We start from the raw sequence: 22,714 nt of genomic DNA, 5'->3' as shown, positions 1-22,714 counted from the left end.
CATTTATTTTATTATCTTCAAAAGTCTTAGGAATTAGCCATCCCCTTCTACTAATGGGAACCCATAGACACGATGAAATGTTTTCCTTATCCTTGCAAACTCAGAGCAGTCAGTCATGCCTGCAAAACAGCGTATCAGTGTGTGTTGCAGGAATGAATAGAGGGATGAGGGGAATGTGATGTGGTATCTTGGAAGAAGAGCATGTAACCTTGCTAGGGTAGGAGGGCAGAAAACCCTCACACGGAGGATATTTAGTCCAGGACTTCAATAATGAAGAGGCATTTTCTTTACAGAATAAAAGCACATTTTCCCTTGATATGCACTTTTTGTCTTGTATGATTCTCTGTTTTTAAAGTGTGAATTTAAATTGTTTTTCACTGGAAAAATTAAGTTGAAAATAAAATCCTGCTTCTGTTTTTGGAGAGAACTCAGAATTGCCTACAGTATTGGAGCCTCATAATGTTTATAATGGGGCTTTGCCTTGATTGATGGTTTAGTTCTCTCCATAACTGTGTTTTATTTCCAAGTTTAGGGAAGGGAAAGCCTGGGAGACAACCATTAAAGCCATTGACTTCCTTAGGGATCGTGGAACAGGCTTTATACAGTGGAGCGAAGGACTGAACTTTACAGCTCTAGGCTGAACTCCCCTAGCAACAGGACAGAGCGACATGCCAAGGAAAGGCAAGTGGCTGTGAGACAAAACCAGAAAAAGCTGGTTGTGTTCATGGACAGAAAGAGCACCACAGTCACAAGATCTGGGGGCTGTAGCTGGGGACTTCTGCCTTGGCAGCAAATGTGCCTTAGTAAGTCCAATGCTGACTATGTTTCACAAATCTTATGGTCAGGAAAGACTCACATAACCTTTCCCAAGTGCTCTCTCCTTTCAGTTCAGCATATCTGCAAGGCACTGTGCCACTCTCTCCATCTCCTCCCTGCCAAGCCATCCTCATTCTTAGCTGCCTTTGTCCATATTTACTGTTCCCTGGGGCCTTGCTGACATTCTGGGCTGCAAGGCAGGAAGTCCAATGCCCTGTCCTTTCATATGGCCCGTGACAATGCTGGGAGCGGCTGGAGTCTGTGCCTTCTCTGTTTCCCCTACAACCTAGAGAATGAAGTATCTTCCCAAGGTAACCATTCCAGCATGTTTGTCTCTTCAGTCCCTCTGGTAATGGGAATCACATGGGGAGAGAGGAAAGAAGACAGAAAGAGTCAGTGAAATATAATACACATTTTTATTACAGTAGTTTCAGGGAAAGTATAATCTCTCTTTAGAGGAAAAAGTAACTACACAATATGACTCCAAACAATCCCTAATCTGTGTTTCTGAGCTGAAGTACAACATAAATTCGCAAAAGCTCAACCAATGAGAGTAGCTGTATGGGGAGACATTTTCATAGAGGATCTGGGAATTAAGTTAGAATATGAACTACAAAATGGAATTTTATAGGACAGAAAGTAGGATCACATTCAAGAGAGGGGAAAATATCCTCGATGAAGAAATCTCGGGGAAAGTGTGAGGAACAGGGGTGGACAGGCATGAGTGGAACAGCAATGTTGGGAAATAAGATGTAAACTTAAATAAATGAAGGGTCAGACCAGATCAAGGCTGTAACTGATCAAGCTTCTGTGACCATCAGATCCCCAAAGGAGGATCTTCTCATACCCTGCCATTTAGGCTGGGGCCATGTCTTCCTATAAATATTCCTTCAACTTGTATATATATATATATATATATATATATATATATATATATATATATACTGCTGGCTGCCAATCCGTTTTTTAATTAGAAGGGATTCCTCTGTGCTGGAGAGATAGCTCATCAGTTAAGAGCACAGGCTGTTCTTGCAGAATACCTACCTGGGTTGGATTCCCAGCACCCACAGGGCAATCTGACTCCTTCTAGCTTCCACTGGCACCAGAACATGCATGGTGAACAGATATATAGCAAGCAAAACACCCATGTGTACTAGATAGATAGATAGATAGATAGATAGATAGATAGATAGATAGATAGATACTTTATAAGGCATCTCTCTTGGTCTCTGCTATATTGTGGGTTACTACTATGAAGAGACATTACCTTAGAGTTCTCACAGTATAAAGTCCAAGGTCAGGGCATCGGAAACTTCAGTGTCTGATGAAGTCCTGCTTTCTTGTCATACCTGACAGTGTCATCCCTTGTGACATCACATCATGAAAGGAGCCTCCAGGCAGTCTGAACACCAAAGTGTAAGTGTCTTCCAAAGGGACGCCATCTAATACCATAACCTTAGGCTTTGTTCAGGTTTCAGCACATAAGCTTTAAGGAGAAGTGAACACATATCACAGCAGGACCTTCCCAGCCCAAATTTTAATTTTGCTGATGAAAAATTTTCTTGCTATAGTCTTTCTACTAAGTCTTGCTTTAAACCTTCTTTTAAAAGTTTCACTTGAACACTTGGTAAAGTTATTACTCGTTAAAGTTTTAGGACATGATGCTGTCTATTTTTCTCAAAGGACCCAAACCAGTTTTGGCTTGGGAAATTTTAAATATAATCAGATTAAGTCTTCAGGAAAAAAAAATGAAAGCCAATTTCCTGTATCCAACCACTAGAAAGAGTCTCAAGTGTAATGGACTAATACACTTTTTACCCATCACCCTAAAGGGCACCACAGTGAGAAACAATGTTTATTCGCTTGAGAAAATGGCCCTGTTGAGTACTGAGCAGAGGGTGGTTTGCACGTATCTATTTTCAGAGTCTGGAGAACCAGAGATTACGAAGCTGAACCCTGGCTGCCCTAGGAGAGTTAGCCCAGGCACAGGAGACCTTGCTGGCTCCAGAACCAGGGGCCTAGGGTTCTTCTGGGTGTCTTTTTCCTTCAAAGAGATGTACATGATTCTTTTTGGGTTCCAAGAGAAGTCCACCATTCGGTTTCTCCTTTAATACTAGCCATGGGGTGCCTGTGTGCTTTATATAATACTTGAACACAAGGCTCAAAACCTTGAGTAATTTTCTCCAATTCGTATAGCACGTCTAACCCTAAAGTTGCTTATATTTTCCCCAGTATGTAGTTCTGGGCTTCTAATTTATACAACAAAACATTTAGAAGTTGTTTCAAGTAAAGGGTTGTAGTAGAAAGTTATCGAAGACTTGACAACATTTCTTAAGTGCAAAGTGAGTTTTTAAGTATATGTTCATATATATACATATATGTATGTATATATATACATATATGGGTATATATATGGGTATATGTATACATACATATACACACACACACACACACACACACACACACACATATATATATATATACCAATGTATATTTCTTGAGGCCAACAATGTGTAGGGAAGTCTATGGGATCTTTTGAGAGCTCAAGAGGCAAATAAGCAATATAAATGTGAAAGAGATTTCGGAGTTTGCTCTATGCCCTAATGGGATCTGGTATCTATTTATTTTTACCATTAAGTCCTGTGTATGCAAAAGCTAATTACCACTGGCAGTATGTAAATTACCCTAATTTGCAGTTCCTTAGGGTTGAAGGTTGTGTTTGTTTGTCTGCTTTAACTGCTTTACCACTTAGTTACAAATATAAAAACTTTCAACTTGTAGAAACTAATATAGGCACCTCACTTTAAAATTTTATTTTCAGAATCCTTAGAAAGGACACTGCATCAGACTCACCTTGGGAGGTGAGCTGAAGAAATGTGTGTGATTTTTTAACTGGTAACCTGATTGGAAGCGGAAGTGGAACATTTCACAGGTTCCTACCATGGCTAGGGAGGACAGTCAGCCTCCTTCTGATGGAAAAACTATTTGAAGGAAGAGGCATTGTGACCTGGGAGTGTCACATGGTGCTGCTTACACGTATACATTCTGTGAGCGAACAATTGGCCCACATCTGGGTATCGGTATACACAGTACTGTTGGTAACCTAGTATAACAAAGACACTGTCATCCATCCTGCTCCATCTTCCAGATTTGCTCACCACAGGACTGCAGATTTTAGTCCTAGTCAGTCTTGGTTCAGAGGCAGTAATAGATCAGGTCCTATACAGAGATCAGACAAGCCCTCTCCTCTACGTGGCCAGCACAGAGAGCTTCTCCTCATGTATCAGGGACTGCTCTTTGTTTATGCTGGGAAGTTCCACCTGAGTTTACAAAGCCATCTCCTTTGTCAGTTCACTTCAAAGTAACTTGAATGACTGCAAAGCAGCACAAGAGGCACAAAGAGGCATGACTCCTGTGGGAGCTGAGGAGAAGGAGTTAAACAGGACAGTCAAGCACAGCGCATGTCTGCAGCCTCAGCATAGGGAGGGTCAAGAATTCAAGGCCAGCCTGAGTGTTATGACAAAAGTAAAGAATTAAGGAGTATGTTGTTTGCTATACGTTTCCAAATATAGCTGCATATGGATCTTGAAAACATATTGTCTCGAGTGTTCTGTGGTAGGAATGGTAGAAGCTCAAAGATAGAATTCAAAATTTTTGCTACAGAAATATAAGTGTTTTCTTCCATATTAAACATACCTTTACATATTTTATGCATCTGATACTGTCTTCCTTGATTCTGTAAAGGACAACATAGAATAACCTTATTTTATCTTTCCATGGCAACAACGTTACTAATGCAGTGAGGTCGTTTACGTGTATGGTAGGGAGCCCTGTGCCAGCATCTTTATCAAATGAATTCACCATTTTTACATACTTTATATACTCGATGGATAACAATGCTTCTAGACCTTATATACTTAATAACACTGGTACACTTTACATACTTCATAAATAATAAGACATTTTTTTACATGTAATGAAACGGGTTCATGTTTTCCCATAAATAATATTCCAGTCTCCTTTTTAACGCTCCAGTTATAAGAAACTGGGAGCGCCTATCTAATGGTTTTGAAACTCCACTGAGTGTCTCAAAGGGACTAGAACAGCATTGCCCTTCTCCCATGATCTTGGAAACCTTAAATCTTTTCCACATTGGGTCAAGTGTCAAAGGCATTCTTAGTTTGCCTTAAATGTGCTTCTTTGTCCTAAAACCATAGTAAAGCACTGTAGTCAGTCAGAGGCAAAGGAACCATGTGTTTTGAGGAATCAGATATAAATGCTGTGACATCCAAGAGGATTAATTGCCTTTCTCGGGAACATTAGGAAATGAATGTATAATTTTTAATTATGCATAAATTTCAAACTTTCCATCAAAGTCAAATTATGCTGATGTTAGTCAAACCTACTATCGGCATTGATTCAGGAACCTGCTGATGGAGTGAAAATACACAGAAACTTGTTAACAAGAGGTACAATTATCTGCAGCTCAGCAAATAGTGCCAGAGTGGCATGTAATATGCTGAGCTCAGACAGCCATGGCGAATGGAGATCTCTTTCTTTGCTTCCCTGTTAGTATTTACAGTTGGAAGCAATACATGGCTGCAATCTAAGTGCTGCACCCAAAAAGCAAGCTGATGACTTGATACTTTGTTTCCTGACACTGTGAACAGCTACCTTCTTAACCACCGCCTGCTATGCTGTGTTAAGACTGCAAGCAGCACAGAGCTGTTGCCTGTGAGCAGCAACCCTGGAAGATTTTCCCCATTGTTTACTTGTTTTGTTTCTTGATAGACATGCTGGGTGTTAAAAACAGAGGTCTGAAAGTTGTAAATTATGGGTCTCTTTCTTTGTTCTTCTGCTGAGTATTTCAGTGTACAACACACACACACACACACACACACACACACACACTAGACACCTTCCTTCCCAGTCACCAACTGTAGACTAGGCACCTTCCTACTTCCTAGAACTCATAAAGAAAACCTTCCCACCCACCAGCTTGTTCTATTGAAGCTTGTTCTCATATATAAAACCCTAAAAGAATTAAGGAAACATCGACAAGCCGGGAAACATGACTAACTATGAAAGTATGCCACATAAGAAGAAACCTGAACAACTGTGCCACCGTGTAAATATGCCACGTGCTGCTAACAACTGAAATTACGGGATAGATTGGGGCTTATATTTATTTGGTTTCCTACAGAGGATGCAGCTGTGTGTGATTGAACACACTCTGTAATTTGAATACCAAGTTTTCAGATTGCCAGCTGTGTGACTCTGGATAAACTGTTTAAATAACCTTTAAACAGAGTCTACATTATTAAATTGTGAAAATTTAGATGCGATGGCATGCAAAAATGCCAGAACATATTAAATCCTTAGTGTATCATTAATGTTCCCTTTTCCATATACCACCCTTTAGTTCTGAAGTACTTCATGGGTAACTCCAAAAACGAGCTGTATGGTGGAAAGACGAATCACCTGGACCGAATGCACTAGCAACCAAAGATGTAGATGTCCTTTTTGTAGTAGAAATAACACACGTATTCTAGGCTCCAGAAACTAGGGAAATGACCCTTGAAATAGTAACAATCAAATATTAGTAAAAGTAGGCAATGAAACTGAGTGACTGGGGACCAGCAAGTAAAATTCACCGGAGTATAAAAAACTTCTTTCTACATCATGGTGGTTTCATCATGTGGACCACACAAAGACGAGGACCTGAGCTGAGTTATGCTGTGGCTCACTTTCTCCTGTGGAGATTGCAGCTATCCCATCCCTTCGTTGTTCAATCACAGCAGATGGTTTCCTTTTACACCCAGTGCTGTCAGTGGAATGTAAATGTGTCTCCTCGCAACACTGAAAATACCGAGGCTGTGTGTTTAATCTGTGCTGTGCAGGCAGAGTGACCCTGAAAAGAACACGAGCTCCCAGCACATTTGGAGAGTTGCCCGGGATCCTAGTAAACAGAATTGGGGAGGATTTTTCAAGGTGGTGACTAATCACGGATTTCTTCCTGGGGTTTCCAGGCCATCCACATCCCTGAGATGAACAATCTAAATGGTGACTGAACTGAAGAATTACAGGACCCAGGGAAACTCGTTCTAAAGGGGTAATTGAGTGTGATCTAAGGTATGGAAATCATTCAGAGCATGAATTAATTCTAAGTCCCTTTGGGAGACTTAAGAAAACAAAAGCCTTCCCCCTTCCCCCCCCCCACCCCCCCGCCAGATTTCAGATCATTTAACATAGGAAAGGTAATATTCTTTTTTTAACAATCATTTCAAAATCCTGGGAGTGGGGGATAGAGGGAGAGTGTCAAACATTGGCATGCTGCAGATGGGAGAAAATGTGCAATAAAGTCTGGAAAGAAAATCCTGTTTTGAGAATATTACTAGCTAACTTAACAAGCAAAATATGATGACGTGCTTTAGGCATATTATTTAATTCCCTTAAATAGGTCTCAGCTGAGTAGAAAGTAACTGCTCTGATCTTCATTTTATTAAATCAGCCCTTGAAAATTGACCAGTGGTGAAGAGGTGTTTTTGGTAACTTGTCCTTGACACTTTGTCACAAAGGGACAGGGGTCTTATGCTCCCCACCTTCTATGACCAAGTGTCAGATATATTACTTCAAAAGATGATGATGATGATATTTTGAATACTCTAATCCTTGTATGTACCACATAGACTTAGAGACTCAGAAATGTCAAATGTAATTTCAGCTACATTATTGGATCTAATTTTTAGTAGGCTATTATATTTTGTTTTAAGTTTATAGATAAAGAAAGATCTATTGTAATTTGACAATATTTTTAAGTTCATAGGAAATGCTGTTAGATTTTGCATTTGCTCTCCTCCAAGAAGAAATGCCTAAGACTCCTCAGTACTGATATAAACAAATTATTTACCCAATTGGGCATTTGGACATTGAGGTAAACTGTTAGTAAAGTCAAAGATAATTTTTTTCCAATTTTGCTGATTTTAGATTTTTACCAATTTGAAACATCTACTTGGGGACGGACTCTTTAATTCTAAAACTAAGTGCAACTTAAAGAAGTCCTCCCAATGTGAAGATTTCTATCTTTGCTGGCTGGAAATGCCGGCCTGCCCTACCTTCTGCAGCACAGTGCCCTCTGTTCAAATGTACCAACTCTCAAACTTGGAAAAGCAATGTCTGTGTTGAGGAAAGCTCCCCATTATAGCATCATGCACATCCTTCATCTTCCACAAGGCAGAGCTTAAACCCAGAAGTCTGATAATTTGATGGAAGTCAACAGTGACAATAGAAATAGACACTCCCAAGATTATTTAAAGGAAGGTGCAATGTACAGACATCCATCAAGAAAACACTAGCAGAACGGGTTTTTGTTTCTATGTCTTCTCTTTAAAATAAGAATAGACTAAATGGCACAATAGATTATATAAACAAGGACTTCAATGACAGGTTGTCAAAGTTAAAGTTATACATTTTACATGGGTGACTTGACACCATACTTTATCACCTACACAAGGGGAAGCCAATTTGATTCTGGTCAATAAAATACAACCCCTAGAACTGAGTTGGGGCCAAGCTGACACAGAGTGGCAGATTCTGACTATCTGACATCCAGTTATTCCGGGAAGGGACACAACAGGAATTGGCACTTGCTACCATCTGGGGTGTGTCCCATAGTTAAGTCCAATTTGATTAATAAACACTTAGCTATGTCAAGGGGACAAGGCAGCTGCCTGTGCACCAATGCCATTCATGGTCTGGTAATTTAGTGCAGGTCTGAGTATAAGCGGGACTAGTGATTCAAAAGCTGAATTTACTGCAGTCTCACAACTGTTGAAAATTAAACTACATGTGCTGCAAGTTAGGGGTTACCAGGCTATCTCATTATAGGAGGCTTTCACCCCCCAACCCAAAGGTTGGAATCTTTGCTGAATTACTGAGCGACTTATTTGAATGTAGACTTGGACCAAATAATTTTCTGATAAGTTGGCCATAAATCCTCAGTAAAATAAGCTTGGTGTTCTCAGCATATCTATTGGCTTTTTGATCATTTTTATGGCTTTCTTTTTACTGGTTAAATTATCCTTATATGCTCCTACAACTCCTCTGACAGGGATTAAGTCAACACAAACCAATAGACCTTCATTACTTTTACAACTGGTTTTGATTTGGGGGCAATAAATACAATGACACAGACTAGATTACCTTTGCGGAAGGAATACGTGATAAGCCACAGGGATGCCAGAGATTGGTTCCACAGCAGCTTTCAGCCTGCTGAAGAAAGTTGGAAGAAAGAAAGAAAGAAAGATGTACGAGAAAGGAATAAGGTACAGGTTTTATTCTAAGAAGGGCAACTGACATGCAAGGTGACCCACACTTGACTGCCCGGAGGAGGATTGTCCATCAGTGGGAACAGCATTTGCTGTGGAATGAAAGCACAGACAGAGGGTGAGCAAGCAAGAACAAGGTCTAGAACAGTGAGGGGCAGGGCAATGGGAGAAACATGGACTCAAGTTGGAGATACGCTCTCCATTTTAAAATTAATTTTTAAAATATTACATTTCCAGTTTGAGGGTGTGTGTAGAATATGGAGCTTAAAGAAAATCAGAAAGAAATGGGGGAGCAGGGAGGGCAAAATAGCCTTCGCTGAGATCAACTAAGTTTATGGGATTCTGTTACCTGTATTTAGCTTTCTCTGCATCCATCCATTTTTTTATTTCAAACAGTGTAGCTTGTAGGCTTCACACTTTCCACCTGGAATTTCAGCAAGCATCTTCTATGATGGAGGGTTTCCTTCTTCAACTACAACACTGGTATTTCACCCAAGAAATTTAAGTTTTCATACACTCTTCATACTTTGATTTCTACAGTTGCCTAGTAATGAATTTTTTAAGTCTCCTCGCCTCCCCTCCCCACCCCCACCCCCACCCCCGCCCAATAATCCAGGGTAAACTTAACAGCACTTAGCTGTCAGTTGTCATGCACTTCAGTATTACTTAATTTCAAAGAGTCTCCTTGCCCTTTAAATTTATTTGCCACTGAATATGTCCTAACTCTTGAGCTTATGCATAAAATAAATTGGCATAATTATTGATCACTTCCTAAAATGTATATACTATGGGAGAAGTTTATAAAGAAGATAAATTTTAAGAGAAGACTTCTTGGCATACACAGACACACACACATACACACACACACACACACACACACACACACACACACACACAACCAACCAGAGTAATGAAGCCAGTGTTTCAAACAACTGGAATAGACAAGTTGTTCTATGCCTAGGATGGGTAAAATTGTCTTTCTCTCCATTCCGCTTTTGTGGCTCTGCAGAGGGACTTACCTAACAGTAGCATGTTTTCACCAACAAGAAAGAAATGTTCCGGTACTATAGCCATGTTTCTTGTTCTCCTTGAAGGAATAGGATCATGGTATTTCTTTCTACTTAAGGGGCTTTACCTCATTCTCTCAGCATCTGCCTCTGAGAAAGCAAAGCCATGCCTTGAGCTCAACCTTCCTCCTCAACATCCTTTATACCTACCTCCAGCCTAGCATTTGCTGTGCAGAACACTGCTTGCGGATTTGTCTCCTAGTCCACCCAATACACACACTACTATTGAACAGTGAGGACCTTTTTAAGACAATGGTTATCACAACTTCATTCTCTGCCTCCAATATCTTACATGATCTCTGCAGCTTATGAGACATTCGGTAAAAATGCAAAAGAGTGACTGCATGACCAGATGAGTAAGTGACCCCACCCTGAAACATTCTGAGCGCTGTGGAACTCTTCTTACACATAAAAACAATTTAATAATGCATCAGGCAGAGCGACGGGCATTACAGCTGTGAGTCAATATTGAGTAATCAACCGCTTTTGTGCAAAGCTCTGCGTTTTGTATTATTGGAAAGTTCTAGAGTAAATAGATACCCTTTCCTCATAGTCGTCTGGGGTAGAATTTTGCCTGTGAGCAGTAGAACAAATGAGTCATGTTCTACAAGTGGGAAAGGCTGGTTGAAATCATGTCATGCTGTGCTCTCTGGTAAACTGGAAATGGCACCAGCAGATGACTCCTGATTCTGAGGTGACAAATAGAGGATAGCTAGATAGGCTGTATCCAGAGACAGTAATCCCCCAAAACAAAACAAAACAAAAGACTCACACGAACTAGATTTAAAAATTAACAATTTAGATTTGCTATGCTACGGTGTGATGTGGGTTAATTCTCACAGGCACCTGAGTCTGGTAAGGTCTGATTTTGGTTTTATTTTCTGTGTTTTGTTTTCTTTCTTTCTTTCTTTCTTTCTTTCTTTCTTTCTTTCTTTCTTTCTTTCGGCTATCGGGATGGCAATTTGAGTGGAAGAGAAAGTGGGTGGAGGATAAATTACTCAGCTAGGTTAAAAATAGCATATACAAAGCCAGGTCTGTGATATGGGAATGAAGAAGAGAGACAAGTGGAGTGGCAGAGGAGTTGGCTATGGATGGATCTGACCACAGAGAACTGAAGAGAATCGGGGTGGAAACCTCTAAGTGTTAGCAGCTAATAGTGCTGCATCTTTCACATACTGGATCACTCATTAGCAGACACTGGTTTCTAAAAGGAAGCACAGAGGAGAAACAAGAGGAAGCTTTTTCCAAGATCAACATGGACCATTGTAATGGTTTCAGAGACTGCCTAATGGAGATGAAAAGAAATATCCAAATCTCAGAAACTGTTGCTGGTGGCAGCTTCCTTATTTTTTAATCTTCAGTAGCCATTCCTACTTGGGTCAGCTGGAATGGGAGGGGCAGGAACAAACAAAGGTAGATAGAAAGTTCATGCCTGCTTTCACAAAGACAACAGTCTTCATGTCCGTTCAATGACTTAGCCATTGTAATCATCTTCTTTTTTGCCACTCCTCTGCCACCAGCACCCCAGGAATTAATTACCTGAAATATTCCCCGAGACCCAAAGCAAACTGTCTCCTCCTTCTGTGGAGCTCATTCTGAGGTTTTGGTTAGATATAAATCTCAAGAGAAAGAGGCTCTGTGTTTGGGAAGTAACTCAAGATGTGCTGCTGGATAGGTACTTGGTTCCCTCCTGTCACGTGACTATCATCAAGAGTGTGGGGTAGACAGCATTCGAAGTACATAATGGACATAAGGGAACATGGAAGAGGAGGAGAGCGAAGTAAGAAAGCACCTCAGCAGAGTTCCTGAGGCAGCAGGAAATGTAGACAGTGGATAGATGTCACAGCACCATGCACTTAAAAGGTTAAAGCTAACTTCAAGTAAAGATGGGGGACCCCAGGAAAGGCCTCCCTGGAAGGGTGACAGAAAATAGTCACACCTCCATTATCCATTGGTATATTGGGAGAATTAAAGCAGTTTTTGTGTAGGAAACATCTGGCAAGCCCCCAACCCAAGGTCAAAAGAAATGATGAGCTATTTATTTCTGGCCAGTAAATTTGTAAAGCATATTGCAAGCTAAGTGAGTTTGGAGGGCTGGAACTTAGTTTTTGCATGAGAGAAGAAGAGATAATTTTTATTCATGAGGTCTTGTGTTCCAAGGCAAACAATGATACTGCTCATACCACCTGTTTCCAAAAAGTAAAATATGAAAGCCATGTTCTTCAGAGTTCTAGCTGCTTTTAGCTTTTGCCTAATTTCTGTGTCTAAAGTGGAAGAGAGGCAGGAGACAATACAAGAACTTCAGTCATTGTGATTAGCCCTGAAACTCCAGACGGTCTTGTGCATACAGGGAGCTCATGTATCATCTCAGTTTGCTGAATTCAGGAAGAGTTGTGTCCCTTTCTGGTCACTGTCACAGCACATCTCAAATCAACAAGTGTGAGCTTTTTTTCCCCCCGAAAGTCCACAAGACTAAACAGGCCACAGTTGGATTATAGAGCATGTAAGTTAACTTTGTGCTGGATCAGTTCATATTTTTCTCACTGATTCCCAATGTTTCCATACAGCCTCCAGTATAGACCCATTGGTTAATGCCTGGCATGGACACCCATGAAAAAGTCCCTACCGTCCAGCTTATATCTCTCTACACTGTTCTATCTCAGCCTTGTATTTCCCACACGCCTGTCCCCAGAGTAATCTTGATTCCAAACAACAGAGCTGTAAAGACTTGCAACTGTGTGGTGAGAGTTTATAAGTCAGACTTTATATTCTGGTGAGGGACTTTGAAGGCAGCCAGTTTCATTCTTACAGTTCTGTGGGGAAAGGAGGGGAATGTCACTGTTTAGATGTTCTCAACAATCCTAGGGATAGCTCTGTTTTGGGAAGCAGCAGAGCCAGCTGATGAAGAGGTGGGTACAGTTTAAGTGTCATCCCTCCTCAGCTGCCTACTGTCTTACCATGGCCGCTCCTAGGGAGAGGTGTATGAACTCTCTGGGGCTACTGGTTTTTCTCTTTTCTAAGTCTTACATTCTATAGAAGGAACATCTGGCTAAACCCCCTCCTTGCTGTTTAAGGACAGTTTCCAAGTCTCTTCCTTTAAATTTTCAGTACCTTATTCCCCCCCACCCCCAAACTGTAAAGTGAACAGTATATTTAGGGTTGAAAATTGGCAGCTGTCACAATAATAATTTTAAAATACAAAGCTCTGGCACAGTCAGCATTGCTATGGAAACGCCTGCTTATAGCAACTCACTGATAAGCTATAGTTCAAGGATTCAGGCCTGCGTGGGAGTGTTTTACCATCTATAAAGTGAGGATCTAATTGTTACAGTAGGGATTCCCAGGAGATGCTCTCTCAAGTCTTAAAGCTGGATTCTTATCATGTCCTTTAATTTGGCAGGAGAGTTGGAAGTGATGCCTTTATATTGCTTTTGATATGCAGATAGGAATAAATATTCTAAGTGGTGTTGGAAAACACTTGTTGAAAGCAATTTTTCCATTAATCACCGATTCACATAGTAAGTTTTTATGGTTATTTATGTAACATTTAAACATTTAAACACACACCAAAACTCACAGGAAGAAGCTGTATCCTAGACTGCCATCAAGTGACACAGTTACTGTTTTAACACACAAAACCCACACCTCATTCACCTGTCTCTGCATGTTCCTACTTACCTGACATGTATCTGAGTTTCAAGAACAATTTGAGTGAATTAAATGTGTTATAGCCGTTTCCAGAAGCCAAATAGCATCACTATTTTTAACCACAAATGCTTATTTTTAAAAAATAACATCATCATCACTCAGTGGCAGTACATGACATTGGGGACAAATTCACAAGCAGTCCCTGTTCCATGTGGCAGATGTCAGGTTAGAGGTGACTGTAAAGGAGGCCGGGAAGAAGGTGGAACTCGTGATTTCTTTTTTAAGTTCCACATTTGGAACTTAAAATGACCTACATGGCAACAGAATTCATTTGTGACTCTCTTCACTGTAAATAAATGCAAGTTTTTACTTCCAGCGCCTTGAAAGTGTGAGTCTTCACATAAATCCTTATGGCTTCATAGTTTTTTAAGGCTGCTTCAAATATATTTATTGTTTCACGTTCTCCCAAATGCTTTGCCTACAACTAAGCCAAAACATTCAGAATCAAAGCAAAACATTTCTTCACTTTGTTCTGAAGGTGGAGAGTTAAAGATAATCACACTTTAGTTATAAATAACATACACACATACATCTTAAAGATTCCAACATGAGAATGGACTATAGATTGATGAAAATCTTTTAGAAAAGTAATCTTCATTATATAGTCTTTTAGAAAAAGATTATTAACTTGAACATATCATTTCAAGGAACTATTGACAAGCCCAGTGTTAGAATATGCCCTGTCCCAGCCATTCCAGTTCTATCCTTTGATGACTCTATCATGAGTCCCTGTGTCATCACAGTTCGAGTTATCATAAGATCCATCTGGGTTCTATATTTGTAAAAAATTGTTGAAGAATAACGGAGCAAAACGTAGTCCTTCAGTCATGGAAACTAAAAAGTAAAAAGTCTTCAAAGCAATTTGAAAATGCCATTTACTTTAGCCCCATGCTTAATGCCATGATTTGAGAGAATCAGGGGGATTTTTCATCAAAAATTTACAGGAGGCCTAGAGTGGCAGCTCAGGTTCATAAACAGTCTTCATAGTCAAGTGGCAAGGTGCTCCTTTACAGATCAATAGAACTGGAGATCATAGCCAATAATATGTTCTGTCTACTGATGACTATTGAGAATGCAGCCATGCTTTGTATAGTTTAGGCTTGTTGTATGATGTTTAATCTCATCCTTTTAAGTCATTAGCAATACCCACCTTGAGAGGTGAATAAGTGACTCTCCAACTGTGAAATAAGTTGCTGATATTCACATAAATAAGAGACAAAGCCAGGAATCCAAGGCTAGTCTCTTTCTCTTAACCATGTCAGTGGTCAACCTAGAGTGAAAGAAGTGTAACCAGAGTTCAGCAGTTGACATCACTACCTCTTTCCTCAGGCTGGTGAGATAGTGACAAACAAGGTCCCGATTTCTCACAGGTCACAAAATAAGGGAAGCAGGTCTGTTCTCTGTTCTCACTGTGAAGTGTGGGCACCATCAGGGTCTCAGCCCATGTTCCTTGCTGCCCTCTCCAGCTATACTGTGCAAGGGTGTAGGGTTCCACTTCTCCAGTATAATCAGCCTCAGTAGTGACACACAAAAAAAGTCTAGAAACATTCAAAAACCAGAAGAAAACAAGATGATTTGTCTCCTGCCTGTGAGTGTCCTATCTCAGTCATCCAGGACAATAGCTATTTCCTCCCAAAAGGACATAACTGAGTGGAGACAGTAACAGCAACACCTTTGAAGAAGAATGCTTTGTCTTAATGTCCCAGGGAATACTGCAATGGTATGCCTCCCTTGGTCTTCAGGTGCTTCTGATTTTGTCTAGCCTCCTCCACCCTCTACCTCCCACCCCCATCCCTCTCTCTCAACCATCTTTATACCTTATTTTTTCCCTAAGTTTAGATCAAGGTCATTATGAATGCAATCTTTTTTCTTATGTTGTCTCTTCCCTAACTTTACTTTTTTTTTTCTCTCCAATCTCCCCTCCCCCATCACGGGAGTGAAACTAATAAGACACAGATCCAGACTGAAGTTTGTTAATCGGTGGCTCATTCAAACACTGACTTTGGGTAGCATTTGGGTTGCTTGAGACAATTTATCTCCTTGTAGTTTTATCATCTCTCCTGTTCAACATATACCTGCATGCGCAACCTTTGCTCTCCCTGGAGTCCCCTCAATTCCAATTTTTTTACTTAGAATAGTTGAATATTCCCTTGTCCTTCAAAGAACAGTCATAGCTTCATTTCAAGTTTAAAAAAAAAACCCAGGTAGGCTACGCTTAGTATTCATGACACTCTTAATACACATTTGTAATGTACTATAATTATATGTACATATGAGTGAGTGTGGTTCTTAATTCCTATCCTCAAACATGAAGATCTAGATTCAGCTTTAATATATTTGTATTTTTATATTCTAGCTTATAGATGCCTACATAAACTGATATATACTGATGAGTGGATGAAAAGCTAGTAAACCACATGTCAGCAAGGTTTATAGTAACTAGATCAAAAATAACATTATGGAGACTTTACTGTATGGTATTACTTGTATGATTATTTGAACCAAACTCTGAAGAAACGATAAAAATGGTTAAAGATAGTGAGAATATTAAATTTCCCAGAATGTTAAAACAATGTTTGCATATGTAACATTCTGTTGACTTGGAAATGAACCGAGGATCATACAGATAACTAAGTGAGAAGTGAAAAGGCAAAACAGCTTATTCCTGCTTTTGTACTGCCAGAAATAGTACTCTGAACACATCAGACATTAGGCTAGAACAAAGAAGTAATTTCAGGCAGGAATCTGACATTAGGCTAGAACAAAGAAGTAATTTCAGGCAGGAATCTTGTAGGGCCATAAAAGGGGTCTTGGTTTTTGGTAGAAGCTCTGGTTTGAAGTAGCCCGGAGACCCTCCAAGGGTCTGGCATCTATTCCACCATGCTCCCAGAATCCAGGCTCCTAACACATGGTGTGGAACTCCATTAACCTGTGCCGTTCAGTCACATAGGAACCAGCCCCTCCCAAAGAGCACAGGTAGAGGGCGTGACTACAGGCTTCAGCCTCAAGAGATTTCCATATTAATGCTTTACCCAAAGGCCAGAGGGCGTAGCCAATTACGTATTCCTTTTCCCAGACCCTCCTTTCTTCCCTCCCTATTTAAGTCAGGCCCACCCTGGCTTAAGTGGGGGAAGCACATCCAGACCATCTACCATCCACCATGTCAATAAAGCCGTTTTGGAACCCTGGACTTCCTCGTGTCATTGGAGCCTGCCATTGTACTGCTGTCCTGGAGGACTTCCCTGTGTTCCAGCCACAGTACCCAAAGAATCTGACATTAGGCTAGAACAAAGAAGTAGGCTTCAGGCATGAAAATGACTTTGGCCTAGGACAGGGAAGTAGGATCAGATAATTTGGTCATTCTGATAAGCCCTTAAAAATAGTGATCACAGGAGTGATCACGGGACTCTGTTTGTTGCCTTGCTTGTTCTTTGACTATTTGCATCTATTGTATTGCTAGTTCCTCAATCTAGAACCAAGCTTAATACTTGCATGAAATTAAAATAGTATAAAAGCAAAAGAGGAGGAGGAGAGATGGGATAGGGGTTTATGGGGGGGGGGGGATGGGGAAAGAGTATCTGAAACGTAAATAAGTAAAATATCCAAAAACAAACAAACAAGCAAAAACCATAGATCTTGAAAAAAAAAAAAAGAATCCACACAGCACTGCCTTTGTCTTTAATATTTCTATGCACCTCAATCACATCTAACCTATTGCTAAACCAAAAGGTTGCTGCCTTGCTACAGAGACAAACACACTGCAATGGACATCATAGGAGCCTCTGTGTACTAGGAAAGCCCCATTGCTTTCCCAGAGCGCTCTTCCTGGTGTTTGCTGCTGCTTAGCTTCTGGGCTCAGCATGAAACACAGTTGCTTTTCCAAACATCAGTTGTTCCATCACATCCAAATCAAAATGATGGCCCCAAAACTGACTTTGAAAGTAGCCCATCAGTCTTCCTTCTCTAGGGATGTGTTTTTCAAGACACAGCTAATTTAGTCTTTCTCCCTGAGGCTTTAAGGCAATCATATTGTTGGTTCAAAATCATAAATTTGAAGGAAGAAAACAAATCATGAATGTCACAGTCCAATAAATTGAGGATAATTTTGCAGATATGTGGGCCCATCTTTTTCTGTTTAAATGGAGGATCTTAGACAACAGCGTTGAGTCGATAATGTAAATATTTCACACACATTGTCTCACAGCAGACCTTAGAGGCTAGGTAGGGCACCGTGAACACGTGACTTGCGAATCAGAAAAGTCTGGAACTCCTTGGTCTTTTACACTGCTGAAAGGTACCAGCTCCATCTCTTCGGTATCCATCCCAAAGTACCACCATCCTAGCATGTACCTTTGCTCTAGAACTCACATAAAAATCCCTTCAATCCTTGCAGTTGGCTGATGACAGGCTCACGGGTGTTTTCACTGCTGTTGGCTCCGGAACTTTGGCCGTGCTCTTCATCCTCTTGCTTGCTGCAGTTGCTTCTCTTATCGCCTCCAACAAAAGGGCGACTCAAGGAACCTACAGCCCCAGCGGTCAGGAGAAGGCTGGCCCTCGAGTGGAAATGTGGAGCAGGATGCCACCCCCGGCACTGGAAAGGCTCATCTAGGAGCCCGATGCTCCTCTCAGGACAGAGCTGAACATGATGAACACCATGGTCATGCCCGAGTGAAGATGGTTTTACGTCACTAGAGATACTTGCAGCTGGGACTGTGGAAAGGATTTCCATAGATAGACACCTCGTAGACCTTCATGAGGTTTCACCTTACATCTGTTTAGTTATGTCATCCTTTCACAGAAGGGTGTCCCTGTGTCATACCTGTCAGCCCCAGAATTAGCAAAACATCTTCCAGACAGAGAATGCAGTATTTTAGAAAAACTCCAGAGGCTTCCCCTTAAACTCTTTACTGAGTCATCCACATAAAATGCTTAGTAGCCAAGTGCCATTAATTATTCAGAACCAAGAAGAAAGATTAGAATACAACTTTAAATTCTTGTTTTGTAGGGAAGGTTTTATGTTTTGTTGTTGTTTTGTTATTGTTTGTTTCTTGACAGTGACTCATTATATAGACCGAGCTGGCCTCAAAAATCACATGGACCTTCCTCCTTCAGCCTCCTGAACTCTGGGATTACATATGTCCAACCATGGTCAGCTTTTCAATCTTGTATCATAAGTAAAAGAAGATTCCAGTGGGGCCTGCTGAGATGACTAACCAGGTAAAGCAAGAGCTGTGTACCTGTCAGAACTGGAGTTGTATCCTCATTACCCACAAAAGTGTCAGCTGAGTGTGGCCCCTGCCTGTCATCCTAGGCCTTAGGAAATAGAGATATCAGGGCTCACTGGAGTAAGCTGGTTAAACTGTTAGGGCAGTTGTGTTAGGGTGAGTTCTAACTTCAAGTGAGAGACCCTGACTCAATATGAAAGACAATTAGTGAGTCAAGATGACTCTGTATGTCAAACTCTTGTCTATACAAACATATACACACGTTTACATGTGTGCCCAAACATAAAAACATGCACACACCCACACACACATACACACACATGTCTAATCATGTTTAGCGATGAGAGGACACTTTCCTTCTTCAATCTCAGGTTTAGAGAAAGCCATGAGAAGTATATATGGTTTAAAATATGACCCAACCGTAACAAATAAAATTGAAATAGAGTTTTTCTCCTGTCCAAGTCTGCCTTTATTATTCTTCGTTCAGTAAGTTGGTTGGTGGATGGCTTATGTTTGTCTGTCTGTCTGTCTGTCTGTTTGTTTGTTTGTCTTCTTTTTTTTGCCTTGGATATTACATGTAAGAAAAGTAACTTGTAAGAACAATTGAAGAATCTGTTATGAATTACAACTTTTGCCTAAGTCATTTAGAGTCATTATTCTTTATGTAGATTTTCTTCCAGTCAGGACATTTTCTAGACAGAATTTAAGACAGTAAGAAACTTATTTGTCAAGCCTGAAAAAGGCTCTTTCCTTCCAGGGACTTTTGATAAAGCCCAACAGAGATGGCATCTAAATGCAAGGATCCCACAGTGAGATGTGCATTTGTGCATCCTCAAGGAGAGAATATTGTACCTGCTATTTGTACATTGTCTATTCTGTGATGGCTGTATCTTAAAAATGTTTGAAATGCATGTAACACAATTATCATGTAAAATAAATAAAATGAAAATATATGTATATATATTTTGGACATAAGCTAAAAAATGAAATGACATAAACTTTAAATCTAAAAGAAGAAATCTATCCTCTCCAACTACTCTCAGTGCAGACAATCACCGAGGTTGGTTTGGTTTGGTTTGGTTTTTTTGTATTAGTTTTTCCACAGTACAGGAAATTCTATAGCTTCAAATGTGGTCATAGAATTAATCATCAGATTCTCTCCCAAGAGCCATTGCTTCCTTTTAAAGCCTCCTGTTTCTCAGCTTCTTCTGTCAGCTGAGTTTCTACAGAAGATTTTCTGTTTCCTGTCTCTTACTTTCTTACTCCTCACACACAAACTCTTGCTTCTTCTTCCCACTGCCAGACACTTCATGCCACCAACACAGCAACAGGTTGACCTCTGGCTTCTGAGTTTTCAGATTAGAATTGGAAGCAACCACCTTGGACCACTCAGCATCTTGGCCTTCCTCTCACCTCTCTTCTCAGTATCTTTTCTGCTTTGTTTCAGTCAGCTCCAGCTCTGCTCTGTTTGTTTCCCCACAACATCTTTTCTCTGTTTCCTCTCATTAGAATGTAGTTGATTGGGGAAATACTTTTTGGTTTATGGGGTCTGTTGTCACAGCAAGATGCATCACCTTGAAGAGATTTAACGTGGTGAAAATGTGACCAGTGTTTTCTGAATATACGGACAGGTGACCATATCAATGCCATTAAGTTTGTAGTGTCATGAGCAAAGTCTCAGTGAACTCAAGATGTGTGCCTTCTAGCTCTATAGCTGATCTAGGGTCCTAATCTCTGAGTTCCCCTCAATATTCAAAATTGTGTTAAGCAAAGATTCCAGAAGACAGATGTCTGTGGATGTCTACATGAGAAGTATGAAAACAGACATATTTATTTTTGCATCTCACTAGGGCTATAACCTCTTAATTGAGGGATCATGGGGAAAAGACAAAAGGAGCTCTTACTTTTAAAAAAAAAATATCAAGTTTCTGAGTTTTTAAAAATACACGATATAAATTGGTCTGATTGGTATTAGGTCCAGTAGGGGAAAATAGAAGTAACTGCAAAGGTAATGAAATACATTTGGAAAAGATGTTAAATAACCCAGTTTTTAACTTTCCTTTAGAATAGCTTAATGTCAGCAGTGCCATGCCTACATACATACATACACACAAACACATGCAAATGACCATAAATTATGAATGGTTCAATATTGAAAATGTCCCAATACATAACACAGTAATTTATCACCCAAGCTGCCCTAGCTCAACAAATATTTGTATCTAACACAAGCAAAAAAAAAAAAAAAAAAAAAAAAAAAAATGGTTAAAATACTCAATGCTGGCTATTTGCCCCAAATGATCTTTAGAAGGCAGACCTCACCTTAAACCCAGAACTAACACTGACATCACAAATGGTGAAATGGTAGCCCTTCAGCTCACATTGCCTCTTTTACAATTCGTATTAGGACGATGGGTTCCCTTCACTCATCTGCTGCTCACCCTGAGGGGTGGAGCCTGCTGTCCTGAATTTACACTGGGTCTGTGATTTGGTCTACTGCTCTAGCCAACAGAATGCCTTGGAAATGATGCTGTGGTGCTGAACCACCTTCAGGTCAGGCACCAAAGCCTTGTGGCTCATAGATGTCCCAGAGACTGTCATGTGGCAAAGAAGTCTGGAGAGAGAGGGAAAGAAAAAGAGGGGGCGGTGGGGGTGGGGGACTGTGACATGCTGACTGAGCTTGCTGCCTTCTGTGTTCAGTCAGATAAAGAACCAGTCATTTCAGATTCCTAAGAAGCACCCACTGTTTAAAGCAACAATTTAAGGATTCCAGGGGTTTGTTATGCAGTAATAGATAGCTGAGACCCACCCACTCCTATCAATAAAGTAACCAAGACAAAGGTAAGTACTTCTGTGATTTATTTGTTTTGAGTAGTCTGTATTTATTTGCATAGTGACAACAGTTAGTATATTATTAAAGTACCACATAATTATACTCAACTTCCCTCTGAGTGATGAGTTTTCACTCAGGTCCAGGTGATGATAAGGGTCACAGAGGCTCCAGTACAGCTATGTGCAGGCATTGGTCTCTGGTATAAAGTGAACACCAGCCTACTTCCTGTCCAGAGGAACTGTGGCCCTGGGACAGCCCATGTGAAAGACACATCTGGTATGTGTTTACAAGGAATGACAGAAAAAAAAAAAAAAAAATCCTGCCAGTGGCCTGTCATGTGGCTTCTATAATCACCATGAGGACAAAGGGCATCCGGAAATGACAAGTGACTGTCACTTAAATCAGCTGTCAACCTTGCTCCTACTAAACTCCTTACATGACTACTGTTCGGCCAGTCCTCTTTCCGATTAAACAGACAGGGAAATGGTCCCAGAGGCCAACTCTGTTCAGTCATTGTTATCATTATTAGAATTAGTATCAGATGCAATAATTGAAGAGCAGCAGTCATGGTGCACAGAGGCAAAACTGGAAGGCATCAACATTGCGATGACGATTTTGAGGACAGGAAGAGGTCCTGGCTGGACTCGCTGTGATGCTAGTGACATTGAAAAAAAAAAAAAAAAAAAAAAAAAGCATTATGTTTCATCTAAGCAGGAACCAACATTGAAAAGAAGACTT

General features: G+C 40.4%; 1 protein-coding gene across 1 annotated transcript in view; it reads left to right on the top strand.

Moving 5' to 3' along the window:
• Positions 1-20,102, top strand: part of Crb1 (crumbs cell polarity complex component 1) — a 136,009-nt gene extending 115,907 nt beyond the window's left edge. Inside the window, exon 11 of the mRNA XM_076941738.1 lies at positions 18,312-20,102. Coding sequence (XP_076797853.1) covers positions 18,312-18,527 — 216 coding nt within the window. The 3' untranslated portion in view covers positions 18,528-20,102. The remainder of the gene's footprint in view (positions 1-18,311) is intronic.
• The last annotated feature ends 2,612 nt before the right edge of the window (positions 20,103-22,714 follow it).

This window comes from Arvicanthis niloticus, chromosome 10 (assembly GCF_011762505.2).
Source record: "Arvicanthis niloticus isolate mArvNil1 chromosome 10, mArvNil1.pat.X, whole genome shotgun sequence".
In the NCBI taxonomy this organism is placed as follows: domain Eukaryota; kingdom Metazoa; phylum Chordata; class Mammalia; order Rodentia; family Muridae; genus Arvicanthis; species Arvicanthis niloticus.
This window is presented reverse-complemented; position numbering and strand designations above follow the sequence as displayed.